Source organism: Alnus glutinosa, chromosome 8 (assembly GCF_958979055.1).
Source record: "Alnus glutinosa chromosome 8, dhAlnGlut1.1, whole genome shotgun sequence".
In the NCBI taxonomy this organism is placed as follows: domain Eukaryota; kingdom Viridiplantae; phylum Streptophyta; class Magnoliopsida; order Fagales; family Betulaceae; genus Alnus; species Alnus glutinosa.
The window spans coordinates 23,972,233-23,992,311 of NC_084893.1; the positions used below are offsets into that span (position 1 = coordinate 23,972,233).

General features: G+C 37.8%; 4 protein-coding genes across 5 annotated transcripts; 2 read left to right on the top strand and 2 right to left on the bottom strand.

Moving 5' to 3' along the window:
* The first annotated feature begins 2,440 nt into the window (after positions 1-2,440).
* LOC133875604 (stem-specific protein TSJT1) lies at positions 2,441-4,063 on the top strand. The gene is made up of 4 exons (XM_062313784.1): positions 2,441-2,742; positions 3,079-3,319; positions 3,416-3,536; positions 3,733-4,063. Exons 1-4 carry the CDS (start codon positions 2,531-2,533, stop codon positions 3,921-3,923), a joined length of 765 nt encoding a protein of 254 aa, XP_062169768.1. The 5' UTR covers positions 2,441-2,530; the 3' UTR covers positions 3,924-4,063.
* Positions 4,064-5,704: 1,641 nt separating this feature from the next.
* LOC133874587 (ribosome biogenesis protein BRX1 homolog 1-like) lies at positions 5,705-12,285 on the bottom strand. Of its 2 annotated transcripts, none has more exons than XM_062312445.1 (9): positions 12,163-12,285; positions 11,172-11,400; positions 10,930-11,071; positions 10,451-10,529; positions 10,123-10,247; positions 9,347-9,448; positions 6,376-6,444; positions 6,194-6,292; positions 5,705-6,073 (listed from the first exon to the last, which is right to left on the bottom strand). In XM_062312445.1, the coding sequence occupies exons 2-9, from the start codon at positions 11,363-11,365 to the stop codon at positions 5,942-5,944; spliced, it is 942 nt and encodes a 313-aa protein (XP_062168429.1). In that variant the 5' UTR covers positions 11,366-11,400; positions 12,163-12,285; the 3' UTR covers positions 5,705-5,941. The 2 variants fall into 2 exon arrangements, with proteins under 2 accessions (XP_062168429.1, XP_062168430.1); XM_062312446.1 differs by having other exon boundaries at positions 11,172-11,390; positions 12,163-12,274.
* A 242-nt stretch (positions 12,286-12,527) lies between these two features.
* Positions 12,528-17,003, top strand: LOC133874982 (lanC-like protein GCR2). The gene is made up of 6 exons (XM_062312941.1): positions 12,528-12,875; positions 13,113-13,291; positions 14,077-14,188; positions 15,402-15,518; positions 15,615-15,929; positions 16,458-17,003. Exons 1-6 carry the CDS (start codon positions 12,708-12,710, stop codon positions 16,794-16,796), a joined length of 1,230 nt encoding a protein of 409 aa, XP_062168925.1. The 5' UTR covers positions 12,528-12,707; the 3' UTR covers positions 16,797-17,003.
* A 539-nt stretch (positions 17,004-17,542) lies between these two features.
* LOC133874983 (protochlorophyllide reductase, chloroplastic) lies at positions 17,543-20,065 on the bottom strand. Its single transcript, XM_062312942.1, has 5 exons — positions 19,882-20,065; positions 19,689-19,787; positions 18,446-18,977; positions 17,970-18,328; positions 17,543-17,882 (listed from the first exon to the last, which is right to left on the bottom strand). Exons 1-5 carry the CDS (start codon positions 19,933-19,935, stop codon positions 17,727-17,729), a joined length of 1,200 nt encoding a protein of 399 aa, XP_062168926.1. The 5' UTR covers positions 19,936-20,065; the 3' UTR covers positions 17,543-17,726.
* Between the last annotated feature and the right edge of the window lie 14 nt (positions 20,066-20,079).

Genomic DNA, 20,079 nt, shown 5'->3' on the forward strand with positions numbered 1-20,079 from the left:
CTCACTTAAGGTTAGGAAAAAAAAATTAGGATCTAGGTGTTGGTCAAAATTTAACAGAATTTGCAAAAATACCAATGCCTGAATCTTTAAAAAATTTTATAATTTTTTTTTTTAAAAAAATAAACACGGGTATTTTGTGAATTTTTGCAGAATTTAACAACTAATCATAATGGAGTACCTTTAAGTGAGACGTTTGAAAACTTAGATATTCCAGTTTGAGATGTTTGCTAATTCAGTACCCTTATCTCAAAACGGCGTATAGTTCGATACCCTTTAGCAAATTTATTCCTAAGTTTTAAGTTTTAAGTTATCTGTCCACTTGCATGGGCTAATGGGTCTCATATAGACCATATCACATTTTCTGTCTAAATTATTAACAATTCTACTTAAGCAAATACTGCTTTTGGAGAATAGAGATTCACGCTAATTTTACTGTTTGATTTGATAGATTCGAATTGCCAGCCATTTAAATAGCAAATGTGAAATAGTTGAGATAAAATTTATCTGTCAAAATCAATTTTTGAGCTATTCATTCCACTTGTATAGATAAATAGATTTCATATAAATGTCCTCACATTTATAATCTAAATTATTAGTAATTCTAATAACAAACCGATAGAAATCCGAATTCCGCTCAAAGCCCATCATAAAAGGGTGATGAGTAAACCACGCCCACAGAATACTGAAAAAAAGACGGGCTATGGCAGCTGAGTCTTATCTCTCTGTCGCCTTTATCAGTTTTGGATAAGGCCAATGGCCTACCATACTCCATTTATATTTGACTACTTCACACACACACACACCAATGCGACACGAGAATTTGATGAAGATGAGATTCTGACGTGTATGATTAACATTTCCTTATTATACGTTTGAAGAACACAAAATTTTCTTCAAAATCCAATTTCACTATGTAACAAAAGCTTGAAATGACTTTAAACAGTTTTAAAATTCCATTTTTAATTCTTACGTTTAGAAACCAAAATTTGTAATGTCCTTTTCTTGACTATTATTAGACTCGCACACAATTCAATCCTTTCAACATATAAATTGATTAAAAAAAAAAAAAATGGAAAATAGGAAAAATAGTCAAAGAATGAGAAAAATGCCATTTTTTTTCCAACATGGTTTTGCTGCTGCTGCTTTTATTTTTTATAATTATTATTTTTTAATTTTTAATTTTTGCTTGTAAAATTAAAATGAAAATAACAAAGAAGCAAACTGTCCCAATAATGACAAATAAAAAGGGTCTTGAAAAGGATTTTTTTTTTTTTTTTTTTTGAGAAAGTTGCGTGACAACTAGGCTTGTTCATTGTGTTTAGACGATTTCGACCTATTCCGATTGGGTTTGGCCGGTTTAGCCAGCCTACTCGTCGAGCAATCATAATTAATATATAAAATTTGACATAGTCGGATCGAGAGTTGAGTCTAGGGTTTCGGTAAACTGGACCAATTCGACCAGTCGACCCAATCGACCCCTTATAATTGCTTTTAAATAATATTTTTTATTATAAACTTTTAACTTAACAATTGAGTCTCTTTTCTTGCCTTGCTTCTCCTCGACTTATTGCATCTCCTCACCGCATTTACAAATTGGGTTCATTGGTCGGTAAACAACTAAAAACCAAACCAAGGGGGATCGGTTCGGTGGCCAACCTCCTTAGTTAGTCGGTCAGTTAGTTGGTGAAACCTCTTATGACGACCATCAGTTCGACTGTTATTAAGGGCTAAAAATTAGGGGTGTAATTCTGGGCCGGTTATAACCGGTCAGGAAACTGTAACTAGGCACCAACCGGCTTTGAATAATCGGGGTCCCCGATTAACTGGAATATTAGTTCAAGAGCCGATTACTGAATTTTAATAACCAAGGACCTTGGAGCCGGTTCCTGGTTATTGGCCAATAACTGAGAACCGGCTCTTAGTTTACACTCCTAATAAAAGCCGACTATAAAGGGTCAGTATTCAACGTTAATGACGACTAGACCTTTAGGTAAATATCGTATTAGATTGAGATTCCCTATGAATTTTCGGGCATGTAATTTCTTCAATTCAGGCTATTCATTTTGAATTAATTAAGCTACTTAAACAATAAGAGAAAGAAAAACAATCAAAAAGTCAAATAAAAAAAAAATTAGGAATTGGTCGACACCTTGAAAGGGATGGTTGGGATGGAGGAGGTGGTAGAACCATCGTAACAAGACACATTTTTTTTTTTTTAATATATATATAAACTAACTTACAGAAAAAGCCAAAAAAAAAAAAAAAATTAAAAAAAATTACGTAAGGAAAAAAACGAAATGAGAGAGAGAAGAATATCTCGGAGTACGAGAATCCTTATCCGTCCATCACGCTAAGATCCACCCGCGCACACCAGACGAGAAAAAACTGCCACCTCAACAGCGGGGCTTTATGATCATTGATCGATCACCTAATAAGGTGGCAATATAAATAGTGGCAAGGACCCTGTTATGTTGATCCCTTCAATACGTTTTGATCAAATTAGTGTAAGCAAGAAATTAAGAAGATAGAAATGTTGGCTATATTTCACAAGGCTTTTGCTCACCCACCTGAGGAGCTTAACAGTCCTGCCTCTTACAATGGTAGCACGAAGCCTAAGCTTCCTGAGGATACTCTCAAAGAGTTCCTTTCTCATCACCCTCACAACACTTTCTCCATGAGCTTCGGAGCTGCCGCCGTGCTTGCCTATGTTCAGCCTGACCGTCCTTCCTCCCTTCATCAAAGGTTATATCTATTTCTCTCCATCTCCATATATATATATATATGCCACTATGTTTCAAATGGTCGACTCGTTTAGTTTATATTATGTGATCGAAAAGAGTCACTAAGATGTCTTTGCATAATTTGAATATACGTATAGAACCTTGTGAAATATATATATATACCAATTTGTGTGTCAATTAAATGGTCAACTCGTGTGTTAATATTACGAGATAGATGGTCCGAATGGTCCGATACATGCTTTTTGCGGGTGGATTGTGTATTCGAGATCTACCCGAGTCACGAAGTAGTCCTGTGTTGAAGGGGTTTCACGTAATTTTAATATATGGGTTTGTGCAGGTTGTTCTGTGGGTTTGAAGATATATACTGCCTGTTCTTGGGGAGCTTGAATAACATATGGTCGCTGAATAAGCAGTATGGTCTAACAAAGGGAACAAATGAAGCCATGTTTGTGATCGAAGCTTTCCGTACCCTTCGTGACCGGGGTCCATACCCAGCTGACCAGGTTGTGAAGGATTTTGATGGGAGCTTTGCCTTTGTTGTCTATGATAGCAAGGGTGGAACCGTCTTCGCTGCACTGGTATATACTATATATATATATATATACATATATGTGTGTGTGTCATCTTCTTTTACCAATCGATCTTCACAAAAACGTTCATTACTGTTATTGCAGGGTTCTGATGGTGGAGTAAGACTATACTGGGGTACTGCAGCTGATGGGTCTGTGGTGATTTCTGATGATTTGGAGGTCATCAAAGCCGGCTGTGCCAAATCATTTGCTCCCTTCCCAACAGGTACTTTTTAAGGCCTCAGAAATGCTATATATTACACAATTTTAATCCTATTTTGACAATTCCAAACAACTTTTAATGATCGAAATTCAAAATATAATTTCTTTTCTGTTCAGTTCACAGTGTCATTTCTCTCTTTATAAGAAAGAAAAAGGAAAGCTAAGAGATAAGATAACATGGTTATTTGTGGGGGTTGCAGGGTGTATGTTCCACAGTGAGGGAGGGTTGATGAGCTTTGAGCATCCGATGTACAGGGTGAAAGCAATGCCAAGGGTAGATAGTGAAGGGGCCGTGTGTGGGGCGAATTTCAAGGTTGATAAGTACGCAAGGGTCAACAGCATTCCACGTGTGGGAAGTGAAACCAATTGGACCGTGTGGGACTCGCAATAGCTGAAATTCGATCCATGCATGATGGATGTGCGTGCTGTCTCTCTGAATCCGAGCCACGGATTTGCTTTTTCAAACTTTTATGTTTTTCTTTCGTATCTTTGTTTTTCCCCCATGAATGAACTATGAACGTGTTACGTGTATATCCCCTAAGGGTACCATTTGGTCCTTAATTTCCATACTTTTAACTTTCAAGTTCGGATTAACCCAAAAAAAAAAAAAAAAAAAAAGTGAAAAGCTGGTAAACAGTCCAAAAATCTAGAGCTATTTTAACATTTTCCACCTCACCTTTGTTTTTTGTTTTCAAAATAAGAAAAGAGAGTAATTATACTTAATACACTAACATTCTCCTACCATTTTATTGGATTATTGGATTGATGTGACGGTGGATCATCAATTTTTTTTTTTAGGAGAAAAGCTGACTAAATTAAAACTTATATTAGTAAGAGTAGGATGCGGGTATAATACGTAGCGTTACTCATAAAAATTTATTATTTACACTTATTTATTATATTAATGTCACTTGACGCGTGATTTAAACGGCTTTTTATGTTAGTTTTTTTTTTTTAAAAAAAATAAAATAAAAGTATGAGTATAGTAAATAAGTGTGAAAAATAGCATTACTTTAAAAATATTAACAAACAACCCAAAGCTTAAAAAACTCAAAACTGTTTTCATTTTTATATGTATCAAAATACATATTTTATTTTATTTTATTTTTATTTAAAAACAAAAACACTCTGCAGTCCCTAACGTATTCGCGGATTTTCAATTGACAGTTCATAACCTATTATTTTTTTTACAAGTTTTAAGTATTTTGCAAGTTTTTTTTTTTTGTTATGTATTGAGTTGTTTCTTAATGCTTTGACTTTAAAAAAACAATCTTAAAAACCATTAACAAACGAGCCTGCACTCTACTGATTGCCCAAATATACTTGCTTATCTGATTCACTAACCCCACTACATCGGAAGGAAATAATGGTTTTTAGCTTCATTAGCTCTTTTCAATATTGACATGGGGTTCTTGACAATTAAGGATAAACACAAAAAGAGTGTTTATTTGGATGGATGTTTGATGGCAAACTATCCATCTGGTCTTTAGAGTGGTTCAGTCAATCAGATTGAAAGGTTAGCTAAACCACGCCCAGGCTGGCCAAAAGGGGTAGCCAAACCACCCAAAAGTGGTGGCTCGGCCACCAAACACCCACCTAAAAAACTACCTCCTCCAGCACTTTTCTCTTTTGGCCTCATTGTCAAGATTAATGAACGGCCCCCCAAAAAAAACGTATTGCACCCTTTGCAATACTGCATGAGATCTCAAATCCAAGTGAGATGAGCACCATTCTATCAAAGAAACAACTATTCCCTCTGGTTTAAATCTACAGTATTAATTGCAAACGGCTGCAAAGAAGAGAAACTTAGACCTGCATTTATGCCCGTTTTCCAGCCACTTCACATCCATCCTCACTACATCCTTTGCTAGTCCGAAAGGTAGAAGGCAATCAGGCTTAACTTGTATACACTGGTTATAGTTGAGGACATCTTAGTGTGCAATCAAACCTAGGCTTTCGAATTATTACACACAAAAAGAATTGTAAAAGCTGCCTACAACCATTCTTTTATAGCTAAATACGAGAGAATGAATCCCATTTTCTACATTGTTTTCATGTTCATGAAGTTGTACCAACTATTCCCATCAACCTCACAACCTTCTTTCACTTCTAACTTAAACCTTTCATGGTAGAGTTTACACACCAAAGGATCAGCAACAAATGCCCTCGACATTCGGTAAGAAAAAATACGATTTCATATTAAAGAGAAGCAAATGAAAATATAGATGATGTGACAACAAGCCCCAACTTGAATACATAAGCTAAGCAACTGAGGGGGACAAAACAGAAAACCTTTTTCTTTTTTGACAAGGCATGAGCAATTAAGCGAATTCTGCCATTTCAAGCTGGAAAGAGGATGATAGGAAATTATGTTTCTTATAACCAAAAAGGACGAGGTCTTCAAATGTATCATTCTTTCCACATATCTGCAAACTCATCAGGCTCCAGTGGATTTGATAGCTCATGCATCTTCCTCCTTGTCTTTGCTTTGACTTTCTTTGCATACTTCCCAGCCTTTTTCCTTTTCTCCAATGCTCGAATCTGGAAGCACCAAAATGAGAAGAATAATGCACAACAAATAAGAAGAATTTGTAAAAGTTTTTTAAAAAAAAAAAAAAAAGGTTCAAACACTGAAGGCCAGCATGGGACATCAATGAATACCTGATTTGGTGATATGTAAAATGGATTCTCATATAGGGTAGGGCCTCCAAAGCTGCCACCAAATATCTTGATCGGGTTCAAGCAGAATCGCGGACCAACCTATACAAAAGTGTCTTAAGAGTTAAATTGCTATCAGAAGTGCCTGATAAAGCACATAAATTAAGAAGCAAATCACCACCAACCTCAACAAGGGTCATATTTTCTAGGCCCCCTCGAGCCACTTTATCTGATTCAATATGAGGTACAGATATCTGCATTAGAAAATTAAGAAAAATAAATAACATCCTCACTAACAATTTTAAAAAAAAAAGACAACTCCAGTAGAATTCTCACCGACACAGATAATATAGTACTATGGAATCCCACATTGAGTTATTCTTAATTTTTTTTTTTTGTAAGTAATATGATATTCTATTAAGAAAGGGAAACTCCCAAGTATACAGGAAGTAATACAAAGAATTTCCCTAAAACTTACAAACTGAGGTTTAAAGCATACAGAAGTTATTCTAAACTTGACTACCACTGTCTCTCAGTATCAAGAACACTCGTAATTTGCTAATATTTTCTATAATCCTACTAAATGAGGAAAAGAAGCTTTATTATCACTTTTAGGAGGCCAACTTCCTAGAATTAGGGTGGTCATCCACATTATATTAGTCTTGTTTTCTTGAAATACTTCAAAATGACATACCACCCTCAGAACCATTTTTGATACAAGTCTTATCCAAGGTTTTCAAACCAGATTCAGGGGCCATACTGGTAAGCTGGATAACATTATACTGCCAGCATCATAGAATATGCCAAAATCCATCAAAGAACCAGTTGCCTTTTTTTTGGTGGGGGGGGAAGAAATGGACTCTACTTCTTTCAGTTTTCCCTCCTCTTCCGGTGAGATCTTCAAGGAACAATGCATCAACACAAAACATTACTATGATAGCATCTCCTTAAAGGGAATGAGCATCTACAACTTGACCACTTGTGCCATCTAGCCGATGCCTATTAAGGAATTTAAGAGATCTTATATAATATATTCATCATATGCCTTACACAAGCAGGCCCAACTGCTGTTTGCGAATGATACCTTAATTTTTTGTGGAGCACAGGTTGAGCATGTTCGAAATTTGAGATGTATCTTCTTATGTTTCGAAGAGGTGTCAGGGTTGAGGATCAATTTAGGCAAATCCGAATTGGTCCCTATTGGCGAGGTGGAAGATGTGGAGTCTTTGGCACATATTCTGGGTTGTAGAATTGGGTCTCTGCCAATGACTTATTTGGGTATGCCGTTGGGGGCGTCGTTCAAATCTATTTCTATTTAGAATGGGGTTATTGAGAAAGTGGAACGAAGGTTGGTTGGTTGGAAGAAACTTTAAAAGGGTGGTAGGGTGACGTTGATTCACAGTACTCTTTCTAGCATTCCTACTTATTATTTATCTCTGTTTCCTATTCCTGTGAGTGTAGCTAAGAAACTGGAGCGGCTTCAAATGGAGTTTCTGTGAAGTGATATGGGTGATGAGACTAAATTCCATTTAGTCAATTGGCATCGAGTTTGTACTCCAATCAAGGCTGGTGGACTGGGAGTTCGTAATGTTTTTATTTTTAATCAAGCTTTATTGGGGAAGTAGATTTTGAGGTTTTCTTAGGAACGCGATGCTTTGCGGAGATCGGTGATTGAGGTGAAGTATGGGAGTGTGAGGGGAGGTTGGTGTTCATTACCGGTGACGAGGCCTTACGGTGTCAGTGTTTGGAAGTTTATTCGAAGAGGGTGGGATAATATTGCCAAGTATTTGCGTTTTGAGGTGGGTGATGGGTCTGATATTCGCTTTTGGCATGATTTACGGTGTGGGGACAGGCCTCTCATGCTCTATTTTCCAGTTTTGTACACTGTTGTGCGTTCTCCTGATGCTTGGGTGGTGGATAATTTGTCTGTGGTAGGAGGTGTGGCTCATTAGAATGTTCTCTTTACGCGCAATGCTCAGGATTGGGAGGTGGAGATGGTGATGTCCTTCTATGAACAGTTATACTCTATTCGGGTTCGGTATGGGGAGGTTGATAGGGCGGTGTGGAATCATTCTAAGAGGAGGAATTTTGAAGTGAAGAATTTCTATAAAGCTTTAGTTTGTCACGATGTGGCTTCTTTTCCTTGGAAGGGTATATGGCGTGTTAAAGCTCGAAGCGGGTGGCGTTCTTTGTTTGGATAGCGGCTTTAGGAAAGATTTTAACTCATGACAATTTACGTAGGCGTGATATAGTGGTGGTAGAGTGGTGTGTTATGTGTAAGAAGTATGGGGAATCCGTTGATCACCTTTTTCTTCATTGTGACGTGACACGAGTTGATCACCTTTTTCTTCATTGTGACGTGACACGAGTTGTTGGGAGTTCTTTTTATAGCTTGTTCGGGGTGAAGTGGGTTATGCCTAGTAGTGTCTTGGACTTATTGAGTGGTTGGGGCATATTGCTGGGTCGTGGTCCTATTAACCGTATTTGAAAGCACGTTCCTTTATGTGCTTTGTGGGGCTTGTGACGTGAGAGAAATTCTAGGCTTTTTGAGAATGTGGAGGTACCAGTTGGGGCTCTTTGTAGAAATGTTCAGAGCATAGCCCGGGTACTATGTCGTTCGCTGATTTTTTACTTTCTTATTCATTTCTTTCCTCTAATTAGGGGCCATTTTGTATACTTCCTGTGTACTAGGGTTGTGCCCCTCTGCGCTTTTTAATGAATTTTTACTTATCAAAAAAAAAAAAAAAAAAATGTCAATGGCAGTCAAACTAAAAATTGACCCCGCCTGGTAATATGGACACAATGAATACGAAAAATCACCCATACCTCATGTTAGCACCAATAAAACAAAACGATTCGAGATTTGTGATCTGGTTAGACAAATACCATAAGCAGTACAAGCTTGAGAATCAACACAGAATCTAGATCCATAAGATTATATTATATGTGCAATGGTCTTTAGCAAGATTACGGTTACTAGCCACTACTTTCACCAAACAACAGAACTTCTATTCACAAAGCCCCATCAATAATGGTCAAACCCCAAGCCTCATTCATACGATGGGACAATACCAGAACCAACCTTTAAACTTCAAATTAAAGCCACAATTCTGAATCCTAATACAGCACATTGATTAGAATTTATAATTCACCAACCTGGTAATTCCGAAACCATATGTGGTCATCAACAATGGAGAAAACAAACACATGATCATGATAAGGTTTAGATTTTCTGTGTTCCTTTGGTATTCCAAATATCTGGGGAGATGAACAAAGAATATGTCAGTATATCCAATAACATTGCCCAGAGACAATAACATTAATAACAATAAGTAAGCAAATTATCATTAAAACATTAATAACATCAAACAGTAAAACATAGTACCATAGAACTACCAAGTTAGAAGATAATATTATTGATCAGAAAAAACCAATCCAAAATTCATTTTACAGAATTACCAATTCTAGCTATATCAGATCTAGTAACTAGGCACACAAGCAATGAGCAAGTTCCCTTAGCTTCTCAAAATCTAAACAACACCCCAGAAAACTGAGCAAATACATTGTACTAACAAACTTTCTGTGAAGAATATGACAAGAGAATGTAAAAACTCAGATAACAGTTATTATGCATCAAAATAATTTTGGCTGACATTATGCTGTTGGTTATATATGAATTAGGCTACAATGAATATCATATGGACTTGAGTTTTGGATTTTGACTTGAGGTTGTATGATCAGCACTTCACATCATACTAGGAAATATCATATGGACTTGAGTTTTAGATTTGCCTTTGCCCTGGGTAATGAAATATCAAAATATGGTTTACAATTTAATTTTACAGAATCAGGTATTAATTGTTCCTTCTATATGTGGAAATAGACAGGAAACAAACTAATAGCTACAGAGAAAGGAAGCTAAACCAAAATACCTGAATTATCATCTCTTTCAAAAGTTTCCAATGAGCATCTTTATCAAAATTGTCTGAGAAAGTCAAAATAGGACGAGATCCTTTTAAATGATTTCCAGTAAGCTTCAATTCCTCCATCGTGTGCACTGGAAATAAAAGGATAAAAAAAAATCACATTGATCGCCCATTTCTTCTCAAATTTATACAAAAAGGAATTAACCATATTTAATTGGAGATGAAATTGATTGTATTTCAGTGCTATCAATGGATAAAGAAAGGTAAGAGTTTATTTCCATAAGCCATTTCCTACCAAACTATCATATAGTTAGAAACAAAAAGAGAAGCTTACCAGCGTTAACTAAAAATTTGACAGATGGTCCATTGGGGCATTTTGCCATCCATAGATAAAGATCTTTATGTTTCCTGCACTGATATAGAGAAAGAAAAAGTATTAATCCACAAATGATAACTAAAGTAAAGCAAACTAGAGCTTCATATTGTTAAACAAGTCTAAGACAAATAAGACATCCTAATAACCAACCAATCAATAAAAATCAACCAGTTACTCTTTGTAATTGTTTTTCATACCAAAAAAAAAAAACAAGAAAAATCATATCCATACTCAGCAGGCAATACTTTAAGTTAATATTTCCCTTCGATTACAAGCAATAGATTACTCAAACTTAAGTCCCCTTTATTACCAGTAATATATTAGCCACTAGAAGGTCTAAACGCTATCTATTCAAAAATTAATCTTATTCTATATCAAATAACAAATACCTATAACAGATATTGACATAATTACCAAAACAAATGAAAAGAAATCACCTCAAAAAACAGACAGGAAGAGCCACCCTTTAGCTCGACCAGCTCGTTCAAAGTGGTGCCCTTACTAGCCTTCGATTCGACCTTGTTGTCCTTCTTGCAGTGTGGCAAAAGTGACACCACATTCAACATTAAATGCCGGTACCTACACACAACAGACAAACAATCTGTCTGTCGGTGGAACCAAAAACAGCATACCAAACAAACTTCACGACAAGGAAATGCAAGGAAACAAGATTTTCAACCTGTAATTGATGCGGCGCGAGCAAGTGACTAAAACCTTCTCTTTGTTCCTGAAGACAGTGGAAACACTTTCTTTATTCACTTCTTCACTCTTGTCTTTCCAACCCAAGAGTGTCCTTGTAGGTCTCTCCGCAGCACTCATATCCTTCTTAGGAGGTGCCACCACCGTCTCACTGTGTTTTCTCTTCTTCCCCATTGTTTTGTCTTGTTATTATTATTCCCTTAAGACAACTAAACATTCAATGACAAGCATATTTGTCAAAGTTTTCACTAAAACTAACCAACTTGGAGCATATAATAACAAGAACAACAATACCCAGAAAACAAAATTATGAAAAGAAAATGCAACCCATTTGCGGCATTCAGAGTAAAGAGCTTTAAAAAACAAACAGCTTAGTCAACAAACAGACCAGAATAAAATGGAGAGGGAATCAGCAAAGAAAACACGAAGCTCCCAACATAATCATGGGAAATGTTGTCACAGTTTACAGCCAATCTAACATTATAAACCAAGCCCATGTTTCAGTACCGCAACACCATACACATTAAAAACAAAATCCCAATGCGGCATTCTTCTTGAACTGAGGAACCCCTCAGTCATTTACAGAAGCAAGACCCAATTTATTCATCCAAAAAAAATCCAATTTTCAAATCCCCGTTATAAACAAACAGGTAGAAGCTTAATTGAAGATGGCGAAGAGAAAGAACATAAAAGAATGGAATGAATGAATAGAAACCCAGTATAGCCTACGTATTCAAACAAAAGTAAGGATGAGAAACACCCAAAGCTCAGAAATTAACTAACTTTTGCATGCATCTCAATTAGCAAAACCCAACTCTTTAATTCATTCACAAACCCACATACGCACAGAAAGAGAGACAATCGCGAGCGCGAGAGAGAGAGACAGTGACGAGTGGGAGAGGGGGAGATGCGTGAGAGTGAGGGAGAGAGAAACAGAGTGAGACGAGTGAGGAGGGAGAGAGAGATGATACCTTGAAGTACAGGAAGAGCGTTGAAGAAAAAAGCGACGGCTTTGATAGAGAGGGAACGAACAAACAAACGCAGAGCCAATAAACCCTTCTGCTTGTAATAAACCCTAAAACCCTTGTGGCCCTAACAGCACAGGAGCTGGAAGACGGAGTTTTTGCTGATTTGGTGGGCTTGATTCTAATGATGCAGGCCCGTCTGATGCTTAGCTCTGGGCCCAGTAGTAGGCCCAAATATACACCAAAAGAAAAATTACTTTTTGTTACCAAGTTTTCTTTTTTTTATCTATATTAAAAAAAAAAAAAAAAAACTTTTTTTGATTACATGTCCACGAGAGGGAGAGAAGAATTTAAACTAGTGAATTCTGGTTAATTAAGGCGGCTCTCCGGCCAATTGAGCAACCCTTTCGGACCAACGGAAAAAAAACCAAAAAAAAAAAAACTTGGAGCTTTTGGCTTGGTTCGACTCACTCGAACGGCTCGTCCACAACTCACCGAACGCAGAACACCTTCACTCACTCAATTCAATTGTGTGCTTCAGAGAGAGAGAGATGGCTGACCGTTTCTTCCCAAATGAAATGCCACACTTTGTAGCAGAGGAAGCAGACGACGAAGCAGCCTCTGGCAGGGCCAAAGAATCACTCACGAAGCTTCTCCATCTTCCCTACAAATCAATCTCCGAGAGGCTCCAAAAATCAGCGCTGGACCTCAAAGAAGCGGTACCCCCACTACTATCTTCGGAGTTTCAGTGAACTGTGGGTTTGGGGTTTGTGAGTTCGTGGTATTTTTTAGATTTGAGGAATGCCCACCAATTGAAACCTTGCTTTTTTCAGTAAATTGTGGGGCTTTTGGGTATGTGGGTTTATGGGGTTTTCTTTCTTTCTTTGTTTTTGGTATTTGTGATTGTGGACATGTCTGTCGTGGAGTATGAAGAGGTACTAAAGTTTTGGTTTCAGGTGGTGAGGGAGACATGGGGACTGCGTGCAAAGCGTGTGCATGATTATACTCTCTACACTGGTGCTCTTGGGACGGCTTACTTGCTATTTAAGGCTTACCAAGTTACCAAGAATGAGAATGATCTTAAATTGTGCTTTGAGATTGTCAAGGCTTGTGATTCCGCTTCTAGAGATTCAGGGTACTCTCTCTCTCTCTCTCTCTCTCTCTCTCTCTCTAGGCCCATTTGAAATGAGCCAACTTGTTGGTGAAATAAGGTTGTATGGGATTGCTTCAATTGTTTGAGATTTGGGGCTATGCACGATTGTCAGCTTTATTTATAGTTTATGCAGAATTCGAAATGAGCAATTTATTTCCACCAAACTGTTGCTTGATACTGTGTGATATTGCTTAACCGAATTGGAGTCATGCACCCACTCGTGTGCTAGCTTACCCAGTATTTTGGATGTGTAGTTGTGCTCAATTATGATCAAACATGCACTCCCATGATTGATTGAACCATTGCTTTTTCCCTGTTGGTTGGTCTTCAGCGATTTTTAGTTTATATTTCTTCTGTTAAGTAACTACAGAATATGCGCAGAATAAGAGATTTTTCTGTCACATGTGGCATAGCTCTATTGGCTGTGACTATGTGCCTAACTGTAAGTGCTATTCTAGCTTACCATTTGGTTTAAATGAGCTAAGTAGCTCACCGGGTTCTGTTTTGTCTTGTTTAAAATTCCTCAATGTATTTGAAGTGCATCCGATTGCAGATTTTGACATAGCTTTTTGCCTGAGAAATGAACAAATCCAGATGAAGTAGGGTAGTTGTGTGGTATACTTATTAAAAGAAGGGTTAGGTTATTATGTGATTCTTAATTTGATTAGTATAGCACACCTAATTACGGTTCCAATTCTAGTCTACCTGCCATCGCAAATGAATAATTTAACTTGATTAGGTTTGTTATGCAATGCTTGGGATTGCAGGCGTGTGACATTTATATGTGGAAGGGCTGGCATTTGTGCTCTTGGGGCTGTCATAGCAAAACATTCTGGTGATGAAAGGCTGCTTGAGCGCTACTTGACACAATTTAAAGAGGTATTTAATCGCATTTGATATCTTGATTACTCTGCTCTCCCCTTAGAGCATCTCCAACAGTAGTGGCTATTTTAGCTACTCAAAATACACATTTTTCTATTTTAGCTACTTACTATTCACTACAAACTCCAAACTCCAAACAAATTATCTATTTCACTATCTACTTTCTTTAAATATTATTTTTAATTTTTTTTTTGGGTAATTATTTTTTCTCCCCATGAACTACCAACTTTTGCGCAAAGCCCCCACAAACTACCAACTCGACCAAAATAGAGCATTCAACTACCAAAGACAACTCTTTTCCCCCCTTCCGTCAGTCAAAGGGGTTAAAACAAACGGTCAACGGGTTACGTGACCGTCACATGCTGTTTTACCCTCATTTTCTTCCTATTTTCCTCCCATGAACTACCACCATCTTCCAACATGCCCCCATGTAAAACGGCACGTGACAGTCACATGACCCGTTGACCATTTGTTTTAACCCTCTAATTGACGGAAGGGAGGAAAATGGTTGTGTTTGGTAGTTAAATGCTCTATTTTGGTCGAGTTGGTAGTTTGTGAGGGCTTTGCGCAAAAGTTGGTAGTTCATGGGGGGAAAATGTAATTACCCCTTTTTTTTTATTGTTATTTTTCAACTTCTCTCTCTCACTCTTGCTCACCATTTCTCTCTCCACTGATTTTTCTCCAAAAGAATCAAAGACATTGATTTTTTTCCACTGCTCCTCCTCTCCACTGATTTGGTCCCTAAGCTTGTGAAGATTGAGGATGATTGAGGACGCCATTTTCAAGCTTGTGAAGATTGAGGACGATATAGAGCTCAAGAAGGTCGCATGCAAGGCTCAGCCAGCGGATTCTCCAGCGGTGGTGACTGCGAAGCCAAAGGAACAGGTGGTTGTGGAGAAGGAGGCAAAGAAGGGGTTCAATGAATCAAACTTTGACAGAAACGTTCTATAGTGCGTGGGTTTGGGTGACGAGGGACCAGAGAGAGAGAGAGAGAGAGAACAATAAAAAAGTTCATCTAGTGTGAATAGTAAATAGGCAAAAGTTCATACTAGAAAAAAAAAAATGTTATTTTGTCTATTTTGTTAGAGACGAAAAATGGCTCATAATAGCCAAATTTAACTTTTATGAGCCATTTGAATATTCTGCTGGAGATGCTTGTATTTCTTTTGTTTGTATTAATCTTGAGATTCATTGTTTCCCTTGCGAGCAGATCACACTGCCTAGTGATTTGCCAAATGAATTATTATATGGGAGAGCAGGGTTCTTGTGGGCCTGTTCATTCTTAAACAAGCACATTGGTAAAGACACGATATCTGCTACCCAAACAGTAAGACATTTTTCCTCTCTGATACCATTTTCTGCTCAGTTTCTCTTAATTAGGAAGACCAAATTCTTCCACTAATTTGGATTTTCATTCGTGTAGAGACCTGTTGTGGATAACATGATAAAGGCTGGTAGACGACTATCAAGCAAGGGAAAATGTCCATTGATGTATGAATGGCATGGGAAGAAGTACTGGGGTGCTGCTCATGGACTTGCTGGGATTCTGCATGTTTTGATGCACATGGAGCTGAAACCAGATGAGGTGGAGGATGTCAAGGGCACGCTATGTTATATATTGAAGAGTCGTTACCCAAGTGGGAATTATCCTTCAAGTGAAGGAAGTGAATCTGACCGTTTAGTGCATTGGTGCCATGGTGCTCCTGGGATTGCTCTTACCCTTGTGAAAGCAGCTGAGGTAATCCTTACCAAGCTTGCCATCGTCACTGCTAACTGATTGGATACAATAGCCACAATAGTTATTGGATGGCATGATAGTTCAAAGAGTTAAAAAAAAAAAAATTGGACAAAGTTATTGGATGCAATAGCCATGATGGTTCAAAGGCATTGTCTGTGCAAACCTGATAGGATCTGCAATTTTATATTTTATTCTTGTTTCATTAGGTAGTATGGTTTATTACACAGCTCAAAGATTAGTTGAAACTACCCCATACTTTTTGGGGTCCAAGATATCTTATATATCACAACCCTGTGAAATAAAATTTATACGGTTGGCAATATGATGCATATGATGAGCTTGTAGCTTGTGATATCTTATAAAAGTAAAAAGGATTAATCTGTCATATAGAAGAGAAGCAACCTATTTTCAATGTGAATGGTAAAGCCCAAACATGTGAAGTTTTTGGGTTCTGTTTCCTGGATGCCACACAAACTCTTTTATAATGGCAAAATCAGTTCATGAATTAACAATCTTTTAAATTATCAGGTTTATGGAGGTAAGGAGTTTCTGCAAGCAGCTGTGGATGCGGGAGATGTGGTATGGAACCGGGGTCTGCTTAAGCGAGTGGGAATTTGTCATGGCATCAGTGGGAACACATATGTGTTTCTTTCTCTCTACAGATTAACGGGTAATGTTGAATACTTGTACAGGGCAAAAGCATTTGCTTGCTTTTTGCTTGATAGAGCACAAAAACTTATATCAGAGGGGAAGATGCATGGAGGTGATCGCCCCCATTCACTATTTGAAGGTATTGGAGGAATGGCTTATCTTTTTTTGGACATGACTGAACCATCTGACGCCAGGTTCCCTGCTTATGAACTTTAAGTTGCTTTTTGTATATAAATGAGCCAAAATACATGTACAACTCGACTCCGCTGTGTGAAACTGTGACAGATCCTGTAACTATGTAAAAATACATAGCTTCTTATACATTTGACTCCTAATTTCCAAATTAGGCTCCTTGCACTGAGTTGACAATGCATTGAGAAAAACAATGCAGTTAAGACTTCTGCCCTGTGCATCTTTTTAGAATGTCTTATGATTATTATATCATGAGTTCTACATCTTAATAAGGGGTTGTTTGTGTTTGTTAATGTAGATAACCTGAAAACAAAGTTTAGTATTTGAAGTACACTAATGCAATTCAGGGAGATTAATTTTGTGGGTTCCCTAGTCTCATTTAGGAAAGTTACATAGGGATGTGATCTTTCATTATTCTTGAGGCAAGTAAATGGAGTCCTGAGCCAGTTGTTGCTTGTGAAGTACAGAAGGAGATCAAATTTGAATTCCCAGGAATGGATTCTTTGTAATGCTATTGTTAACTTGTATAGCCCACGCTCTTTGGCTCTACTCGTGAATTATCCAGTAATCTACCCATACAATAAGGATACTTAATTATGGAATGCAATTGTGGTTATTAAAGTCACTTGATCTAGTTTTCTCATATTCCATGGGCAGAAAAATGGAGGGTTTTATTCAACAATTAGCCTTAGATATGGAGGAAGAAACCAGGGCATTGGCCTCTCAAATTTTGGAGTCACTTCGGGCTGTAAAAATTCACAACTTCGGGGTGATTTGTGCTTTGTAACAAAATGAGGGTGAGTGATTTTATTGACGATTGTAAGAAGTCATAGACATCTACAAGAAAATTGTTTACAACACAGCACCGGAGTCGAAACTCCACACTCACGACTGGACTCAGTCTCAGTGATATCTTCCTCTCCCACTGCAAAGATCAAGGCTCTTGAGACATGTTTAGGCCAAACCAACAAGTTTCTCACTGACTTCCCACACCTTCCGAGCCTTATCTGTGTCACTAGCTTCTTGAGACAATTGGTTTTCAAATGAAGCTGAATTCTTGTTCCAGCTCCAGTAAACACCAGACTTTGTTAAGGTCGGATCACTCACAACCTAAATCAGAAGCAACCAATTAAAAATCATGCACAACAGTAGAAAATCACAAACATACACGCTATTATGCAGAAGTAAGGGCTTTACCTGAGCAAGTCTTTTCCCGGATTCATCTTCGGAGACATAGCCCTTGGTGATGTACTTCTGGAAGGGAGGGAAGAGGAGCCTGAACAAGGGGATGTGCTCCCTAAACAAGCCTGTTGTGGCAATGCAGCCAGGGTAAAGGGAAGCAAATGTTATGCCTGTTTCCTCGTGGTAGCGCCTGTGGAATTCTTGCATGGTGAGCATGTTGCAGACTTTGCTGTCCTTGTAGGCCTTGGCACCATCAAAGCCTCCACCATCAATCATGGCCGAGCTGTTTAGCCCATTTAAGCCCCCTGCAAGCCCCCTCAGGTCCCCGAGGTTGGCCTTAGGAGGTACATTCCCAGCCAAGGTATTTGTATTTCCTGATTGATTGAATAGATTTATTCAGTTATAAATGTGACAAAGTTGGGATTCAGAACATGCTTCGGTAGGGATGATTTGGGGTCCAATAAACAGTATTATTCAAAATGAATCAGTACCTGTAATTGAGCCAACGATGATGAGACGCCTTAACGGGTAGTCGGATTTCTGCAAGTCATCAAGCAGCAACCGCGAGAGAAGGAAGTGACCGAGGTGGTTAGTGCCAACACTAAGCTCAAACCCGTCAGCAGAAAATGTAGGCTCCTTAGCAGTTGGCAAATAGACAGCTGCATTGCAGACTAACACGTCAAGCGGGCGGCCTGACTGCCTGAAGTTATCAACAAACTGGCGGACACTGTCAAGTGAGGCAAGGTCCAAGTGCATGACGGTATAATTTTCCTTGGCAATGCCAGCTGACTTGGCAGCTCTTTCAGCCTTGAGGAAATCCCTGCAGGCCATAATTACGTGCCATTTTCCGGTTTCAGCTAGAGCTTTAGCCGTGGCCAGACCCAGTCCAGAGGAGGCACCAGTAATCACCACACTGCCCTTTCTTAAAGTTTTCTTCCCCTCTGGTGCAGCCCTATTTACTGCCGGAGCAGATGTAGCCGCTGTCTGAGCTCTCACTGCCCCAACTCTTTGGTTGAATTCCCTCTGCAATTAAAACCCACCATGTCTTATGCGGAAATCAATGAACCGTAAAAGGTCTATTCTCAGTAAATTAACAAAAAAACAAAAAAAACTCTTTACATTATAAACTTAAACATAATCAAGCCGACCAAATGTTCGAGCTTTATTTATTTAATTTTGTTTCGAACATGAGCCGAGCTTAAGCATATTATCAAAGTAGATAATTTGTTCTAGTTTGGCTTATTTATTTTTCAAATGAATTCCAACTTGTTCATGAGCGGCTTAGTTAACTTATTCGTTCCTTATATAAAGTAAATATCATGATTGTTTGTTTTTTTCGTAAATCCATACTAATTATTAGTTAATTAATTATTTTTAATATTTTATCATTTGAGTAAATTTAACAAATTAACTTAAATCTTAAATAATTTAATCTTGAGTTTATATGTGGGTTTTATGGTATGTATATCAATTCATTATACACACATATTTATACATATACACTAATACTCATGTACACCCAAATATACTAATGTACACACAAACACACATATCTATATCAAACTCAAAATAACAATAATTCAAGGTATATCTATTATATTAAAAAGAAAATTCCTCTTTACTTAAAATATTTAATTACGAAATTAAAATAATCCTATAAAAATAAGAGTATAGCTCATTTAATAATCGAGCCTAATTTTATGTTAAATATCTCATTTACTAAACATTCTCTACCTTACACCTTAAACCAGAAGAGCTGAAGTCAGCTTTAAGATGGTCTGAGAATGAAACTCCAAAAAGACTTGAGTCCTTGGAGGATGCACCGGATTTTCCCTGCAAATATGAAAAATGTCTCAAAAAATCAACCCCACAAAAATCACTTTTAGTCTTCGACGACATTACCAAGAAGAAAAGCTCCCTAACGAACCTCTTTTGGGGTGATGAAGGCAGAGGGAACCAGAGAAGCAGCCTGGAGAGCCATTGTCACTTGCAAAGCAGAACTCCTCAACCTCTCTGAATTGGGTTTTCAAATCCTCTCTCACAAGTTCACTAAAATGGGGCTGAGCTTAAGCATTTGGAAAAGAATCCAACTCGTATTTATATACATAGGGAGGTGTTGGCTCAT